Source organism: Gopherus flavomarginatus, chromosome 1 (genome assembly GCF_025201925.1).
Source record: "Gopherus flavomarginatus isolate rGopFla2 chromosome 1, rGopFla2.mat.asm, whole genome shotgun sequence".
In the NCBI taxonomy this organism is placed as follows: Eukaryota; Metazoa; Chordata; order Testudines; family Testudinidae; genus Gopherus; species Gopherus flavomarginatus.
Genome location: NC_066617.1, coordinates 8,962,717 through 8,981,016, shown reverse-complemented (window position 1 = coordinate 8,981,016; position 18,300 = coordinate 8,962,717). Strand labels below are relative to the sequence as shown.

Below are 18,300 nucleotides of genomic sequence, written 5' to 3'. Positions count from 1 at the left end.
ATTTAATAACACGTCTCCTTTGCCTTTCTTCCTCTGTCCTCTTGTCTGCTGAATGGGTGAGGAAGAAGTTTTCTGTCTGTACCACTTTGGCTCGTAAAAGAGGTCCCTGGGTCACCGTAGCACAAAGAGACTTTCCCAGTGGTCAGCCAGATAAATCATTTTGAGACCCAAGCAGCATGGGATCAAGGTGTTGGGAGTGGACATGCCTGATCAGAGCTACTTCTTACAAAGAGAAGTGCAGGCTGGAAAAATGAGAGCATTGCTGTTGCTGCTCATTCCTTTGCATCCTGAGATTCTAGGTCTCTTAGTAATCTGCTCCTATCTTGTGTTTGCTCATTGTGTAGCATGACATTTCAGGCTCCATTACAGAAACATTTGCTACATTAGTAATGGACCCATCTCTGGCTCCCACTCACAAAGATATTCAGGTGGAGACACTTCACTGATGGCACAGCATTAGGATATCTTTAACTTTGAAAAAATTTCACTTCACCTCACGTTTTTTTTCCCTTGTAATATATTACTCAAGAGATTAAATCAGCAAGCTGGTGCTCATGAGAAGAAACTAGTGCAACATCTGTATTTCTTGTAACAGCTGCAACACATTTAAGGCATTTCTAGTTGCTGTAAAATGTGGCTATTGCAGTTGCTTGCCATAAACTATTTTCAAGTTTAAAAAAGCAACCAAAATAAAACGGTTCTAAAAAGAAGACATTTCTGGAGCAATTGTTTATATTAGATTCCACATGGCTACTGGTATTCTACATATACCGTAATACAGTATTGCACCAAACATGGATAGCTAGTTCATACCGTCCATGTTACTGGTAGCTATTGCTGTGATGATGGCACTCAGCACTTAGTTTAAAGTTTTTAGAAATGACTCAAAATTGGTTAAGCTTCACAACCCCCTTTCCCTCCCTGGTCAGGAAGGTAATACTGTTGTTCCCACTTTAAAATGGGGGAAACCGAGGCACAAAGAAGGGAAGTACTTGTCCCAAGCACATTGCCTATAGCATGTAGGAAGAGAATTCTGGAGTGCTTGGCTCCCAACCTCATGCTTGACTGTGAAAACTCTCCCAGCAGATCATGCCAATACTTTAGGGGGGAAAGTAGATATTTTGTCTCTCTCTATCATCTACCTCCTAAACTTGGGATCAGCCAGGGATTCTGCTGGCAGGCCACTGGTTTCTTTGGTTGTGTGCAAACCCACGCACATTCCTACTTCCCCCCTGCCCCCGCAGCAAGTCTCAGGCCTGGTCTACGCTGGGGGGGGATCGACCTAAGATACACAACTTCATCTACGAGAATAGCATAACCGAAGTCGACATATCTTAGGTCGACTTACCTCGCATCCTCAAGGCATGGGGTCGACTGCTACCGCTCTCCTGTTAACTCCACTTCTGCCTCTCGCCACGGTGGAGTAGAGAAGTTGATGGCAGAGTGATCAGGGATTGATTTATCGCATTTACACTAGATGCAATAAATCGATCCCCAATAGATCGAATGTAGATGTACCCTCAGAGCCCAAGTCTACCAGCTTGGCTCGTGGAGCTTGTGTCATGACACTAAAAATAACAGGGTAGATGTTCCTGATCTGGCTGGAGCTTCAGCTCTAAGACCCAGAGTGGGGCTGGGTCTCAGAGCTCAGGCTCCAGCCCAAGCAAGAACATCTACTGTGTTACTTTTAGTGCCGTGGTGCATGACTGAATCTGTAGACTCGGGCTCTGCGACTTGCTGCCTGGGTTTATTTTCCTATCTAGACGTACCCTTTGTAGGATGGATGATCAGACACCTTCTGCTGGTGTGGAGCAGCTAGGAGCATGGGACAGATGATGCTGTGTTGGCAGGGCCATGCATATAGTGTGTTACAAAATAAAGACAGTCCCTGCTCTGAAGAGCTTAATCTAAGGCCTTGTCTAACAGGGGATTTCAGCCATCATTGGCCAGCCACTGCACATCTGCACCGTTTGATTAGGCAGACCAAAAGTCTGCATTAAGAGTACTTGTTTTGTATGCAGGCAAAGAGGCCGTAAGCCAGTTTGCACCCATGCTTGTAATCAGGAATAAGCTCTCTTGTGAAAATCACGGTTTTTCAGAGTGTACTTGTATCTGTGTCTATACTGCTAAGTTCAGACAAAGAGTAGAGGTGGGAGGTCACAACACAAGGAGAGGCCAAAGGAGTGAGGACAGTTATAGGTTATATTGTAATAGAAAGGTTTGTTGCAGCAGTGTACCTGTTTTTGTATATTCAGGATATCATTGGAAATGAGCTCTGTGAATCAATATCTTTCCGGTACAATATTTTAATATAAATAAAATTGCTTTTCTTTGTAGCTCCCACCTACGCACAGAGCATCTATTATTATTAATTGAAAGTTTAGGAGCAGAGAAGATTAAAAAGTGTATCCTTCTGCCTGAGTTCTGCTGTTCCCAGCAGTGCTCTTCCTAACTCTCTTGCATAATGTGCTCGAGCAGATAAGACAGATGGTTTTATTCCTTACTATGAAGTTCCTCCCAGTCAATAATATTGATTAGTGCAGGGTGACTTGACGTAACAAGAATAACACCCTTTTCTTAATCTGAGCCTATATTTCCTAATTCATGCCTCAATAGTTCATGCTTGGATGAGTTCTTCAATAAGTCAGTTAGTGACAGACCCCACTAGAAAATGCAGAGTCAGACGTTAATGGGAGAAATGAATAATTTTCCTTCTAAGGGGTACTTCTTTTTTCTCCTTTCCACATTTAAATTCTGTCCTGTTTTTGAGGGTTTTTTTTAAGTTAGCTTGAGCATAAACATTTCAGTTTCATTTTTTGAGAATTGTCCTTTCTTTAATTGGAAATAGAATATGTTTATGAACTGTGTATCCTTAGCTAGTTCTGCATGTTCATTGAATCCTCTTGTTAGCACAGAAGTTTTCATATGTCTTAATGTGCCCTAACTCTTCTGTTAATGTTTATACACACATCTGGGGAGCTGAGTTTACTGGTCAAAGTAAATCTAAATACCCATAGTTTATGTGATCAATTCACTCCCCTCCTCGCCCACCCATTTTAATGATTTCATAAAGGACATACAATACAGTATACAGTAAGATCTTTGACAAAGATTTTCAACATAGAAATACTGTATAGTGAAGCCTAGAGATCAAGACTTGGAAGTCCTGAAGTCTGCTCTGGGCTCTGCCCTTGACTCAGAATCACTTAACTTCTGTGTATCTCAGCCCTGGTCTAAATTACAAACTTGTAGTCGGTTTAACTATGTTGGAACTTCCATACCCCTGAGGGACACTGTTAGAGCAACCTAGCTCCCGGTGTAGACAGTGCTATGTTGATGGGAAAGCTGCTCCTCTCAGAGATGTGGAGCACCTGTGCTGACGGGAGAAGCTGTCTGGTTGGCATAGGTGGTGACTTTACTAAGCACTGCAGTGGGGCAGCTGCAGCACTGTAAGTGTGGACAAGACCTCTGTTTCCTTATGTATTTAATTGAAATTTTAACATTTACCTGCCTAATAGGGGGCAGTGTGAGGGTCTCTTTGAATCAGTATCAGGGCTGAGAACTGTTCTCTATCAGTGTCCTCGACAACCAATCTGTGGACAAGCGCCAGTCCCTGAGATCTCCCTGATGCAGTTTAGGAAGGCAACAAGCTGGTCCCTGGTATCAAAAAGGTTGAGAAACACTGTCTATATATAGGGTGACCAGACAACAAGTGTGAAAAATCGGGATGGGGGTGGGGGGTAATAGGAACCTATATAAGAAAAAAACCCAAAAAGACCTGACTGGTCCCCGATCTCTGTACTAAGATTGTTAACATAATGACCACATAGATTTAGCGATGGTAGAGCTTTTGTGTGTCTTGGCTGCTTGGCAAAGGACTGAGGCATGTAAAGTTCACTCTGAAAAGAAAATGGGAGTCATTTATTCATCGGTTCTCACCTCTCCCCCCCCTTTTTCCTCATTTCAAGATTGAGTTTTCCTCCCATGTCAGGGGAGATAGACATGACGGTCAAAGAGCATAGTACTCTCCTGCCACTGGTTTGATTTCGGGTAGTATTGTAGATGGGAAAGAGGCTATCAAAATCATGTGACTAGGCTCTTTATTGTTTGTTTTTAATTAATGGATGATTCATGTGTATTATGTGCCATTCCAAGAACACCGCCAAAATATCCGTACAAACATAACCCAACTGAGTTAGATTGCTTAGGGCTAGATTCAGACCAGGTTCTTAGAGCCTAACACTTGTAACTAAAACAGGGGAGAAGGTTTTGTTTAAGACACCATTATCAACCACAAAGTGAGCAGTGCTGAGTGACAGGGGAAAACGGCCACAATGATAGGGTAATATAGTATATTGAATGATCAGAGATTCCACAGTCAGAATTTTTTGTCATTCACATCTGAGGCAGAATAAACTCCAGCTTGCTCTCCCATTGTTTTGTTTAGGGTTAACAGGAGTACAGTCTTGCAGCTATCAAGAGATATGACACACAGAATGAATGGCTGTGTCGAGTAAGAAAATGCCAGTTTTACAGTTATTTTCTGTCTATATCTGTGCTTAAAGCCAATTGATAGTAGGATTTATCTGTGGCAGTAACTTTGGTACAGATGTAATGACACAAGACTGGTGTTTCATTTCTGGTTTTAAGACCTTTAGTCCAGTTTTCAGCTCTGTAAATCACACTAAGCATGTGTATACTGTACCTTCCAAGAGATGGCCCTTTGATTAACTGATGCAAGTGAATGTGCAAAATCAGATGTTTTTCTGCTATATCTGCAAAACACTGAGTTTGCATGTACTGTACCTGGGATCTTGGCAGAGAAGTCACAAGAGTCAAACAATGTGGGAAATTGTTTGACTCTTAAAAGACTTTACCTAAGAGATCTAAATAATCAATGGACCTGCACAAACAAAATAAAATAAAAAGGAACAACAGTTATGATATCATAAGATACATAATATAAAAACCAAGCTAGCTCCTAAGAAAACAAACACCAGCAATAATATTTTGCACTTCTACAGAGCCTTTCATGCTAGGATCAAAAGCGCTTTCCAGATGTTATAGTTAAGTTTCCAAATATCTCTTAAAAGTAGGTGGTGGTTTCTCTGTTTACCAGAGCCTGGCTGTTAGCTCAAGCAATAGAGACACTCATTCTTTTGAGAGAGGATGGTTCAGTGGTTGGGGCACTAACCTGGGACTTGGGAGACCCAGGTTTTATTTGCTGCTTTTCCACAGACTTCCTGTGTGACCTTGGGCAAGTGACTTTAACTCGATTCCTCATTAATAAATGGGAGCAATACTTCTAGGAGTGTTGTGAGGGTAGAATCCATTAATAATATCTGAGCATTTCAGAACTATGGTAACAGGGGCCATATAAGTATCTAAGAAGGATAGGTGGGTAAACTGAGGCACAGGGCAGTTGATGGTTTGCCCAAGGACACACTGCAATTCAGATGCAACAATGGGAATAGAAACTGAGTCTGATACCTAATTCGGTGCTCAGTCCTCTAGGCCAGCTCTCAACCCACACTGTTGTTAACAACCAGGAAGGAATATAGTCTCTTATGTTTACTAATGGTGATGTGATCCTTGTCTTTATTTTGTCTTTGAGTAAAAAGTTACACATTGGAAGCCCAGTTTATCCTAATAGAACAGAAGAATTGAAATATGTTCATTTAATTACAGACCTTTCATGATGCATGTTGAAGAAGGGGGGGAGCCTGAAATGATTTTAAGAATCTAATGAATTTTAGAAAGGTTACATTCAGATCTTGTAAGAAAACTCTCCTTGTGTATTTTTGTTTTCAAGGAGGTCCTGATGATAATTTAATTGAAGGTAGTGGATCAAAGTTTGTCTGCAAACCAGGTGCAAGAAATATTACTGTCATCTTCCATCCATTACTCAGGTAAGGTTTCATATATGTATCTATAAATACAAATAAATAATTGGAGCAAGTGGAAATAATGTGCTTTCTTGAATTGTGTTTGTCTTGGAGAGGGTTGAGGGTTGTTTTGTTTTGTAGAGAGGTGTGGTGTCGTTTCTGTTTCTGAGGGCTTGTCTACATCAGAAAGTTGCAGCGCTGGTGAGGGAGTTACAGCGCTGCAACTTAGGAGGTGTACACATCTGCAGGGCACCACCAGCGCTGCAACTCCCTGTTTGCAGCGCTGGCCGTACTCCCGTTTTGTCTCGGGTGTAGAGGATCCAGCGCTGGTGATCCAGCGCTGGTAATCAAGTATAGACACTTACCAGCGCTTTTCTTGACCTCCGTGGAATAAGCAGGTATCCCAGCATACCTGAGGAAGCCTCTGGTAATCAAGCTGGTCTCCTTCCCCGGTTTGCTCTCGCGTTCCCCGAACCCCGAGCAAGCAGGTCTCCTTCCCTGCGGTTTGCAGGGTGGTTCGGGGAACGCGAGAGCAAACCGCGGCGAAGCTGGTCTCCTTTCCCGGTTTGCTCTCTCGTTCCCCGAACCCCCGAGCAAGCAGGTCTCCTTCCCTGCGGTTTGCAGGGTGGTTCGGGGAACGCGAGAGCAAACCGCGGCGAAGCTGGTCTCCTTTCCCGGTTTGCTCTCTCGTTCCCCGAACCCCCGAACAAGCAGGTCTCCTTCCCTGCGGTTTGCAGGGTGGTTCGGGGAACGCGAGAGCAAACCGCGGCGAAGCTGGTCTCCTTTCCCGGTTTGCTCTCGCGTTCCCCGAACCCCCCTTGAAGCCGCCCAACAGCGCTGCAGTGTGGCCACATCTAACACCACTTGCAGCGCTGGTTGCTGTAAGTGTGGCCACTCTGCAGCGCTGGCCCTATACAGCTGTACTAATACAGCTGTAACAACCAGCGCTGCAAAATTTTAGATGTAGACATGGCCTGAGATGAAATACCATAGCAGTGATGATGTATTGATGCTCTTGCTGTAAAGTTATTCTCCTAGATAAGTTCATGGATGATAGGTCCATCAATGGCTATTAGCCAGGATGGGCAGGGATGATGTCCCTAGCCTCTGTTTGCCAGAAGCTGGGAATGGGCAACAGGGGATGAATCACTTGATGATTACCTGTTCTGTTTATTCCCTCTGAAACACCTGGCATTGGCCACTGTTGGAAGACAGGATACTGAGTTACATGGACCTTTGGTCTGATCCAGTATGGCCATTCTTATGTAAAAAATCTCCAGGTAGCTTTACAGCAGATGTGCACTTCATCTCTTAAAGCTCGATAGATCTCCTGCTGGGCTTACTTGCTTGTTTTGACCCCTTTTGCATGAAACAATGTAATTTATTATTGATTAGCGCTGGGAAAAGTTTAATCATAACTTGTGGCAAATTGTTTATCATTCATTGTCCGTTATGTTTAATAAAAGTCAGAGGAATATTTTCTGTATTGCAAGGTAAGTTAATTTCTCAATAAACAGGTACAACTTACGGACTGCAAATTAAGTCCCTGGTCTAGGGTGCAGCATCAATTATTAAAATACATTAGAAATTCTCAACTGAAAATTCATCAAGGGCCGTTGGAAGTTCTAAAATATTTGAGCTGAGTTAGTTAGAAATAGGAGGCTTATTGCAGCGCTGTTCAATTTTAATTTCACCCTTTCCACCTTGTGATTTAGTGATTAATTTTCTTTTATCATCAGTGCAGAATAATATGAGGTTTCTTTTCCTGTGCAATAGCCTACAAACTTGTCTTGCACCTCTAGTTTTTCACTTGGGATTCCCCTTCGTTGTTGTGCCTGATTTTCCTCTAGCCAGTAGCAGAACAAACCTCGGAATAGCACCGTCTCTTAACATTATTTATATTACTATTAAAAATCACTTATGTTAGTGTGAATTTTTGCAGCACTTTACAAACATTGGGCCTCATCAAGAGAGGAACTGAAACCCCCCAATTGCCATCGAAGTCTGAGTGCTATGGGCATTTATGATTTCTTAGGGTCAGAGTTATGGAGTAAAGCATGTTCCTTGCCCTGGGGGCTAACATGCCAATATTTGTTTTCAATTTGTGTTCCTACTTCTAGAGAGGTGGCCATGTTTAGTGATCAGAGCTGGGAGTCAACTCCAGAGTTCTGTTCCCCTCTCTGCAGATGACTTACTAACTGCTTTTAGGCAACTTACATAATGTTTCTGTGCCTCGATTTCTTCAGCCATATAATGGAGATACATTACTTTATCTTTGACAGGGTCACTGGCCTAGTGAATAACAGGAAAGCTGTAGATGTGATATATCTTGATTTTAGTAAGGCATTTGGCACAATCATACATGACAGTCTCATAAACAAACAGGAATTGAGGTCTAGATGAAATTACGATAAGGTGGGTGTGCAACTGGTTGAAAGACCATATGCAACCAATTATCAATAGTTTGCTGTCAGACTGGGAGGACATGTCTTCAGGGGTCAGTTCTGGGTCTGGCACTAGTCAATACTTTCACTAATGACTTGGATAATGGAGTGTAGACTGTGCCTATAACATTTGCAGGTGACACCAAACTGGGAGGATTTGCAGACACTTTGGAGGACAGGATTAGAATTCAAAACGACTGAAGAACTGAAGAATTGTTCTGAAATCAACAAAATGAAATTCAGTAAAGGCCAGTGCAAAGTACAGCACTTAAGAAGAAAAAAGCAAGCGTGTAACTATAAAATGGGGACTAAATGGCTAGGAGGTAGTACTGCTAAACAGAATCTGAGGTTATAGTGGACTACAAATTGAATATGAGTCAACTGTGTAATAAAGTTGTGTAAAAGGCTGGTATCATTCTGGAGTGTATTAACAGAACTGTTGTGTGTAAGACAAAGGAGGTAATTGTCCTGCTCTGCTCTGCACTGGTGAGGTCTAGGCTAGAGTACTGTGTCCAGTTCTGGGTGGACCACTTTAAGAAAGATCTGTGGACATGTTGGAGAGAGTCCAGAGGAGAGCTATGGAAACGATAAAAGGTTTAGAAAACCTGACCTATGAACAAAGATTAAAAATGTTTAGTCTTGAGAGAAGAAGAGTGAGGTGAGGACCTGATTAGTCTGCAGATATGTTAAGAGCTGTTATAGAAGACAGTGATCAAATATTTTCCATGTCCACTAAAGGTAGGGCAAGAAGTAATGGGCTTAATCTGCAGCAAGGGTGATTTAGATTAGGTATTGGGGAAAACTTTCTAACCATAAGGATAGTTAAGCTCTGGACTAGGCTTCCAAGGGAGGTTTTGGAATCCCCCATCACTAGAGGCTTTTAAAAACAGATTAGACAAACACCTGACTGGGAGGGTCTCCGTATACTTGGTCCTGCTTCAATGTAAGGGACTGGGCTTGATGACCTCTCATGGTCCCCTTCCAGCCCTACATTTCTATGATTCTGTAATAGCCTATCTTTACAAGTCTTAAATTATAATCCCTATATGTGGCAAGGATATATTAATTAAAATTTGTTGTGTGCTTTGAAATCCTTGGATGAAAGGGGCTACATATATTAAAATTATTACTGTGTGATACTGTATGAGTCAATAGCAATAAATGAATTGGATTATTTTTGTTAACACCATTTTATTTCCCCATGTCTCCTTTACATCGTAAGAAACACTGATTGCTAACTTGCATGCTGTACTTTTTTCTTCTTCATTTGACAAGGAGCTTTTGCTCTGCATTTAAAATCCTCGTTTAACGAATTTACTGGCAATTAACTAATGTGTAAATAACTTCAGAAAGCATGTTGCATAAAGTCATCAACCACTTTATTATGACAGAGAAAGACAACTATTATTGTAATGTGCTATACAAAGTGACCAGTTTGCTATGGCATGTGGTTCTGGCTGTTCATCTTTAGTGACTCTGTTGGCTTGTCACAATCAGATATTACTTTACTGCTGACACACTTTACAAGTGTGTGAGGTATAATGAAAACTTCTTTCCCCGTTTTCTCTCTCCTCTCACTCCCACCTCCCATCCCCTGCCCCAGTCAACACAGATGATGCATTTTGAATAGCAATTTTCATGACACCCTCTGGTTTCATTACCAGCTTGATGGGTAGGCAGTGGAAATAATTTATGTCATAAACGCCGTTACAACAAGATTTAAGATTGAAAGATCTTGGAGTACAATATGCTTGTCACACAGTGAGAAAGATGGCATTTGCAACATCTTAACTTACTTTTGTGGAGCAGCACATCAATAACTGTGTGAAGAGGAAAAAAATGGCTCTGTGGCACAAATTATCATTTTACTTACCCCACAGTGATGTGAGCCTCAGGAGGGGAGAGTTGTTAGTAATGTGATTTGTTTAGAATAATGCTACTAACCATATCCATCAAGAGAATAAATAGGTGTATAGAAGACCTGGCTGTTTGGTTGTAATTAACAAGAATTTCTTCTGCTATGCACAGTGAAAGCCTTCTTGCCGCAACTGCAAATTAGAGCTGCCATGCTATGGAGAGAGCTGGTTCCCAGCAGTTTGTGGGATGAGGGTGGCACTGATTTTTTTGACTAAACAACAATACTAAAAAACCCCACAGAAATAAGGCAAAATAGCAGGAGCCGAACACATTCGTGGCAAAGTACCGGTTTACCAGATAACCCAGGCGGTAATTTGACCACTGATCTTAAAACCAACCAGCCTTACTGCATCATTTTTGGGTGAAAAGAGCAGAATTTGATGGACATTTGGGAGAACTCACAGCACAAAGTCTTGCAGTTAATGTTTGTTTGCCAGACCTTTGACAACATTGTATCTTATATACTCTCTTGTATTAAGGGCCTAGCTGAGAGAATTCCTTTAGACTGGCTTACATACAAATGTACCCCACCCTGGGCTGACTCCTCTGCATGGCCCTTTCTGACACACATTAACAGTTCATTAATACCCTTTTGTCTAGTCCGGTTTCCAAAACACTGGATAAAAGTGCATTAATGAGCTATTAATGTGCATCAGTGGTATCCACATAGACAGTGTGCAGCAGGATAATTTGGGGTGAATTCACACCTTAGCTTGCTGCAAGCTAATATTTTCTATTTTTTATCTAGTTAAATTTTTGCACTAACAGGAAAATTTTAAAAATACCTCAGATACTAGCTGTTGTTTGTTCAGACTCTTAACGACTGGAAGCACTGAGCAACTCAGGATCATTGAAATTCCAGTGAATGTTCCAATGATATTACGTTTTGCTAGCCGAGTGTGCTGTCACTTAATGTCCTGCTGTGTTGAATCTTGTGTGGAGTCTTCTAAACCAGAACCCTCCAGCTCTTCTGGTCCTGAGTTTGAATTAATCTCTCGTTTTGTGTTTCTACTCTGAAAAGCAGCTCTGTTTAAATGATAGCCCGGGGCTCCACATTTTCTGTGTCTCTGTGATTTCCCAATAAAATATGCTCAGATTTTTTTTTCTGACTTACATCTGGGGCTCTGAAAATCAAACTGAGATCTGTCCTCCTTGCACACTAGGAACAAACCTTGATCCAAAGCCCACTGAAGATAGTGGAAGTTGTTCTGTAGATATCACTGGGCTTTGGATTATCCTCATTATCCCCAGTAACATAGGTTCTACCTGTGCAATGCTATTGTCTTGACTGGGTTTGCCCAGGTGGACGTGACTGGAACTTAATAAAGAGACAAGGTGGGTGAGGTAAAATCTTTAATTGGACCAACTGGTGTTGGTGAAAGAGACAAGCTTTGAGCTACACAGAGCTCTTTTTCAGGTCTGGGCTGTCTCTTTCACCAACACCAGTTGGTCCAATAAAATATATTACCTAAAATATTATTAAAAGATATTACCTTATCCACCCTTTTGTGTCTCATATCCTGGGACCAGCATTGCTACAACAAGATTGGAACTTAATAATCAATTCTGTTGATGATTCACAAGGAGCAGTACAGTGAAGGTTATCTTTCCATAACAGAACTGGCTCTGCAGAGCTACAAAGAGTTAAGAGCAGTAAACACTGGCTTTAATCAGTGAAGTCAGCAAAAATGATTGTGAATGTGCACAGAGAGCAAATCTGTTGAGTGAGATGCTTTTTGGTATGTAGCCATTTGTCAAAATAAAACCACTCTTTAAAAATGCACTTGTTTTATGCTATGAACTCTTATATACTGTTACTCCAGACACAACACTTGTGATTTCAAAATGTCAAAGAGGACAAATATGTGAACTGTTTTCAAAGCGTGCCTGCCTTAGAACTCAGGCGGTATAGCAAGCCAGAAATGGGAAAGGAAATGCTATGCAGGTCTGGGATATGGGTCCTAATTTCCACTAGGACAAATAGGATGCACCAAACCCCCCAGATTAATTACCAGGCCTTAATGATATACCGCCCCACATGTAATAAATGAACAATGGATTTTCAGAAGGCAAGTGGGTATTCAAAAAGAGATGATTCCTGGGAATAGACTTTTACTAGCAGGTTTTGAACATATTAAAACTAATTGCGCTTACAAATTGAAAAGGAATACACATCTGATTTCCCTTAATTACATATTGTGGGAGGTGTTGAAGTATAAAAGCTAGCACAGTGAGAGTCCAGTTTCCATCTTCATCCACCACTGATAACCAGCATCTGCTTGCATTGTTAATGTGATGGGTAGAAGGTGTTATTGGTGAGTGGACTAACCTCTCCCATTGGCGGAAGAAAAGGTGACAGAAATCCGAAGTCCTGTGCATTGTGGAATCTTAACAGCCTGAGTGACAAGTCTGTTCTAACATTTGTTTGGTGTTCTTTTTTGTTTGTTTCATCTGGCATTTGAGAGGCACATGCCTCTTCAGAGTAATAATCATTTTACATATGCTTTATGGAGTATGTTTATTACCAGACAATTGAAGAACAGATGTCTGCAGTCTTGAGGCTGTGTGTGTGGAAGGGGGGAGGGAGGGGAAGGGATGGACGAGAAGGCGCTGGAGACATGGAGATAACTTTTCAAATTGTGAATACCCTGTTGATCCTAATGCAGTTGAACACTGTTTGGATATTAGGTATCAGGGCCTCAAGGGGGTAACTCTTTATTAATATCAGCCACACTTCATTAGGATCAGACAGCAATTAAAAGGGTTGCAGGATGGCACAGACAGCAAAATGCTGCTCATCAGCCTGAAAGAAGCAGTTGCGTCTTAGCAAGTTTGTATCCATTTCAGGAAATGGAATGAGAAAACTAAATTGTCTTGGCACCCCAGTTTACCTGTCTGTCTGATGGGCAGTCTCTGTCAGATAAGTAGGCTACTGCTTGAACGGAAAAAAAATGCAATGTAATATCACTGATCTTCTAATCACTGCATCCAGTTGCAGAGTGAGTAGTTAGAGAGTTTGCCTCACATAAAGAAAAGGGAATAACAAACAGAAGCTGCCATTTTGACAATCTGGTCATGTAGTTTGAGACACAGGAAACACAGCACAACATTTAAATACATGAATGACAGGACAGCTGTCAGTTGCTGGCAGGTACGTTTTTATATTGTTTTGAATTTGTTGGGGGTGAGGTTAATTTAACAAATTAAACTAACCCCCATAATTCTAAAATAGCAGTGTTTCAAAGCTGCTGTAAGATAAAGTTCCTGTCTCTTTCATCTATTCCATTACTGAAACAGTGAGAGAAGCTCTGTGTGTGTGTGTGTGTGTGTGTGTGTGTGTGTGTGTGTGTGAGAGAGAGAGAGAGAAAGAGAGAGAGAACGTATATAACATACTGACAGCATGTGCTTTGTCCCCCTCTAGGGGCTGGTTCTAGAGGATAATAATTTACTCTGCTGCCTGTTGGAGTTACTCTGTCAGCCAAGTGTGATCCGTCTGTGCTAAGGTGCTGAAGTTTGGGATTCAAATCCCATTGACAATCCCTGAGGGGGTTTGTTACATATACATAAATACTATGAATGATATATATGTAAATATAAATATGTATATTCACTTAGTAACTATCGCCTGGCAGCATTAGAAACAATCATTGCAAGCTTTAATTATTGGTAGGTGTTTTATAAAATTAAGGTCATTGTTACTTCTGTTAAAATGTAGGAATTACTGAACACTTGGGCGACTTTGAAAATCACACCTTAAGGGGTTTGCCCGCTATATTTCCTAGGCAGCTTTGAAAGTGTCAGCTGCAAATACAGTCTGGATGTGATTCTAAATGTGCAGTATGTCTGTAAATAATTCAAATGAAAGAATCCATTTACTCAATTACAGAACCTATAGGTACTTTACTGGTTACACTTTACATAAAAATAATATTTAGGAAGCTTTAATAGTTAATGTTCTATAAAAACTGTTTTTCAATAAATGATAAATGATGCTATAAAATGCTGTAGAGAAGTACTATAAAATTACTTCAGTATTTCATATTACTTACATTCCTATTATATGAAACATAGAAATGGGAAAATGAACATGTTGGTGTATATGTGTGTGGTATGTGTTAATATATATACATAACTAATTTATATTAAATATATATAACTGTCTATACACCATATTAAAATAATCTTGATATAAGTTGCTAGGAAAAATATATTTACATTAATAATTTAACTGTTAATGTGATTATTAACTTAAATGTACAACGTCAAATAATTTTAGGCCCAAAATTATGGTTTTACTAAATAGAATATGAATACAAATGTTTTAATCTTTTAAAAATCAATAATTTTTTAAAAAATCCTCTGGATATTTGGTGAATCAACCGAAGTGGTATCATGCTAGTGCAAGGGAATCAGAAAATGAAAATTACTCTAACTCAAAATAACACTGACCATTCATTCTTAATTCACGGATCAAGTGAACAATATTCAGAAAACAACCAAGTAGCTTACACAGAGAAGAGAAAATAGATTTTAAAAACTCAGACTTAATAATCTAAGATGTTACTAGTTACATGTAAGGAATCATTAAAAATGTGGCCACAAAAACACACCAGACCATCAGAGACCTGGTTTAAAATAGAACCATTTATCTTTCATGAATAAGAATTTTTAATTTTGTATCAAGGCATATTGCTTATAGCCATTCTATATCTTCAGAGCACTGTACAAATATTTAGCTAGTTATTCTTAACACCACCAGTACAAGGTAGTGTGGCAGAGCTCTGACCTTGCTCCCGTGGGTCCTGTGCTTCTAGGCGGTTTATGCTAGCCTCAGTGGCTCACTGTGACCCTCCACGTAGCCCTTCTCTCTCTCTAGGGCCAGGGTTACAGTCTACTGAGCCCTTTTCATCATAAGCCTGCAAGGAGGTTGGTGAGAGAACTCCCACAGTCTCTGTTCAGCCTCCCGTCCTGACAGGGGCCTGACTTCCCCTCCCAGGAGATGTCCCTGTAGTAGTGGGTTGGGGGGAACCCGGGCCTGCCCTCTTCTCTGGGTTCTGGCCCAGGGTAGCAGTTGTTGGCAGCCACGCTTTCATTGCCAGGGTTGCTACATTTCCCTGGGCCACTTCCCCACAGCTCTCCTGCTTCTCCCTTCTTCACCCTTACCTTAGCCCCTGCTCTGGTCAGTCAGAGAACAGGAAACTGTTAATCCAGTGACCAGTATATCTGCCTTCTGCTATTCTGCTGTACCCAACTGGCCTGGGTCTATCACAGTAGGTACTGTCCAAACTTCACAGATAGGAACCTGAGAGAGACTGGACATTACCCAAGCCTCATGGTTAATCAGTGATGGATGGGTTTTAGGACTCCTGATTCCAATAATAACAACGATGTTTAATGCCCACGTCTTTATTTTGGAATCATTAATATTTGTTCTAGAATATGGTGAATGTTTTATGCAACTTTTCTTAGACTAGGTGTTTACTTCAATTGACCTCTGGATTTCAGGCAACAAAATCTTAAGTGAGCAAGTTGATACCCATCTAGTGAATCTTTCTTCCTATGGTTTAATGAGTATTTAGAAGACATTTAGTGAGGTGTCCCTTGCTGTTGACATTTAGTTCTTTATTCTGGTGACAGCAGGAATGAATGCTTCTTGCAGGCACATCCTAACTCCCTTTCTTTTGACAGGCTCTCATAAAGTCTGTGTAGCTGAATTACAAAGACACATTTCAAAAAACTTGTTGTTGTGACATTGCTAAGAAGAGGGTTAGTTCTGATTCAGGTCATTGCAAAAATGGTGTGTGTGGGGGGGATTATTAACTTCTGCCATTTTTTAATGCTTTATAGGAGCTGACAATCTTGCTTTGTGTGTCTGATTAAAGATGACAGTTTATAAAAACCTTAAGGTAAAGCTGTTCATTTCCTTTGACAGCAAATAAAGTGCCCCCACCTCCCACACAAACACATTCGCACACCAAAAAGCTCCTAATATGTGATACATTCATCGTATATTGTCTGTCAGAGAAGGTGCTACATCAGATCTGTCAAGTTTTGAGTTTGCAAACATGCTTTGTCCATACTGTAAATCAGACAGCCTGTCATATATTTCACATCTCTCCAGCTCCTCCTACTCCAGAACACAATCAATGGAATCCTAAACAAAGTACACATTTTGACACACATGGTTACTTGTGCAGAATAACGGAGAGCCCTGTTCACAATTTTCAATCCTGCCTGTTGCGAATATCTATTAGAAGTGTACGAAACCATTTTTACATGTTACTCCTACAGATTTTTTGTTAATTAATACTTAGCAATTAGTAGTTATTTTCATCTTCAAAGCTCTCTACAGACACCAGCAAATCTTCACAGCAGCCTTGTGACGAAGGTAACTGAAATGTGCCCATGAGGAAACTGAGGCCTAGTATTTGAGACTTGCCCATGGCCACAGTGGGGAGAACATAACTAGAACTCTGCAGTCCCTGGCTTCCAGTTCTATGATCAGACACTGGACCTTACTGCCTTGCGCCCTGTGAGCTTGCTGTCCCCCAGCAGCAAACTGGCTAGAGTCTTTGAAAGAAAACTCTAATTGCACAGGTTTCAGAGTAGCAGCCGTGTTAGTCTGTATCTGCAAAAAGAACAGGAGTACTTGTGGCACCTTAGAGACTAACACATTTATTTGACCATAAGTTTTCATGGGCTACAGCCCACTTCATCAGATGCATAGAATGGAACATATAGTAAGAAGATAGATATATACATAGAACATGAAAAGGTGGCAGTTGTCATACCAACTCGAAGAGGCTAAGTAATTAAGAAGCAGGAATAAAAAAAAACTTTTATAGTGATAATCAGGGTGGCCCATTCTAGACAGTTGACAAGAAGGTGTGAGGATACTTACTGCATGTTCCATTCTATGCATCTGATGAAGTGGGTCATAGCCCACGAAAGCTTATGCTCAAATAAATTTGTTAGTCTCTAAGGTGCCACAAATACTTCTGCTCTAATTGCACACTTTCCATCCCTAAAGAATTCTTTCAGTGCCTCTTTCCTGAAGAGGTTTTGATGTTTCTGTGACTCCTTGGTTTTTCAATATTCTTTCTATGCAGAGCCTCACACATTTTTTTCCTCCTTTCACAAGGGTAAACCCACTAAAATGAGTTCTGCCAATGTGAGCATATTGTCAACAGATTCATGTGACTTTACATAAAACAGACATCTGTGGCAAGAAAAAGCCATTACTACTAACTATACCACTCCATGCTTGGAGCCGGTTACAGTGGCAACTGGTGTGTTACAAATGCCTAATCTGGCTGGATAAATGTTAGTTCCAACTTTCATAACAGAACAGGATGTTGCCCAATGTAGTTTCAAAAGGAACCTGAACCTTCCCTTACCAACTTAGATCAACTGTAAGTTGTAATCACCTATTGTCACCCTTATTGGCAGTCTCAGTAAGTTAGGTTAGAGATGTTTGAGGTATTTGGAGGCTAAACTTCCCTCTTGTATCTCGAGAGGATCACGTCTCCAAGTCAGGGCTGAGACAAATTCATGCAGGTTGGTGTAGTAGAAATATGCCTCCAGAATTGTACTTTTATTTTGCTCTTTTATTCATTGCATGTAAACGTGACATTTGGAATATTTTTTGCAGTAGTCTGTACGCTATGAGCCAGGAAACTCAAGCTGTTTTTCCCTATTAGTAGTCCAAACACTAGTGAAATGGGTGTTCATGTGCCTTCTGAATACTGATTATTTTTATCTTAAAGCATGTACATGACCATTAATCTGCAGATCTGACAGTGAATAAAGTTTTGTTGACACACCATATAAGATAGTGGAAAGAGATTATGGAGGAAAATCAGAGATTCATTGAGTTCAGTTCAAGAGTTTTGTCCATATCTTCAAGGTGTTCACTGGTTTGGACCCAGGATACCTAAAAAGTGTCTGATGCTCCAGGATGAGGATCATGGTCATCAGCTTGGCTCTTCGGGCACAGTAGAATTGCCCACCACAAACTTACCTGTGCAGGAGACAACTTTCTCAGAAGCCAGTCC

At 40.9% G+C, this 18,300-nt stretch overlaps 1 protein-coding gene across 4 annotated transcripts in view; it reads left to right on the top strand.

Moving 5' to 3' along the window:
* Positions 1-18,300, top strand: part of EXOC4 (exocyst complex component 4) — a 619,611-nt gene that overhangs the window by 279,255 nt on the left and 322,056 nt on the right. For 2 of the 4 annotated variants that reach the window (XM_050936809.1, XM_050936810.1), the window contains exon 10: positions 5,813-5,909. In XM_050936809.1, coding sequence (XP_050792766.1) covers positions 5,813-5,909 — 97 coding nt within the window. Of the gene's footprint in view, positions 1-5,812; positions 5,910-8,465; positions 8,767-13,667; positions 13,696-18,300 lie in introns of those variants that run through there. The other 2 variants (XM_050936811.1, XM_050936812.1) reach the window with 2 other exon arrangements.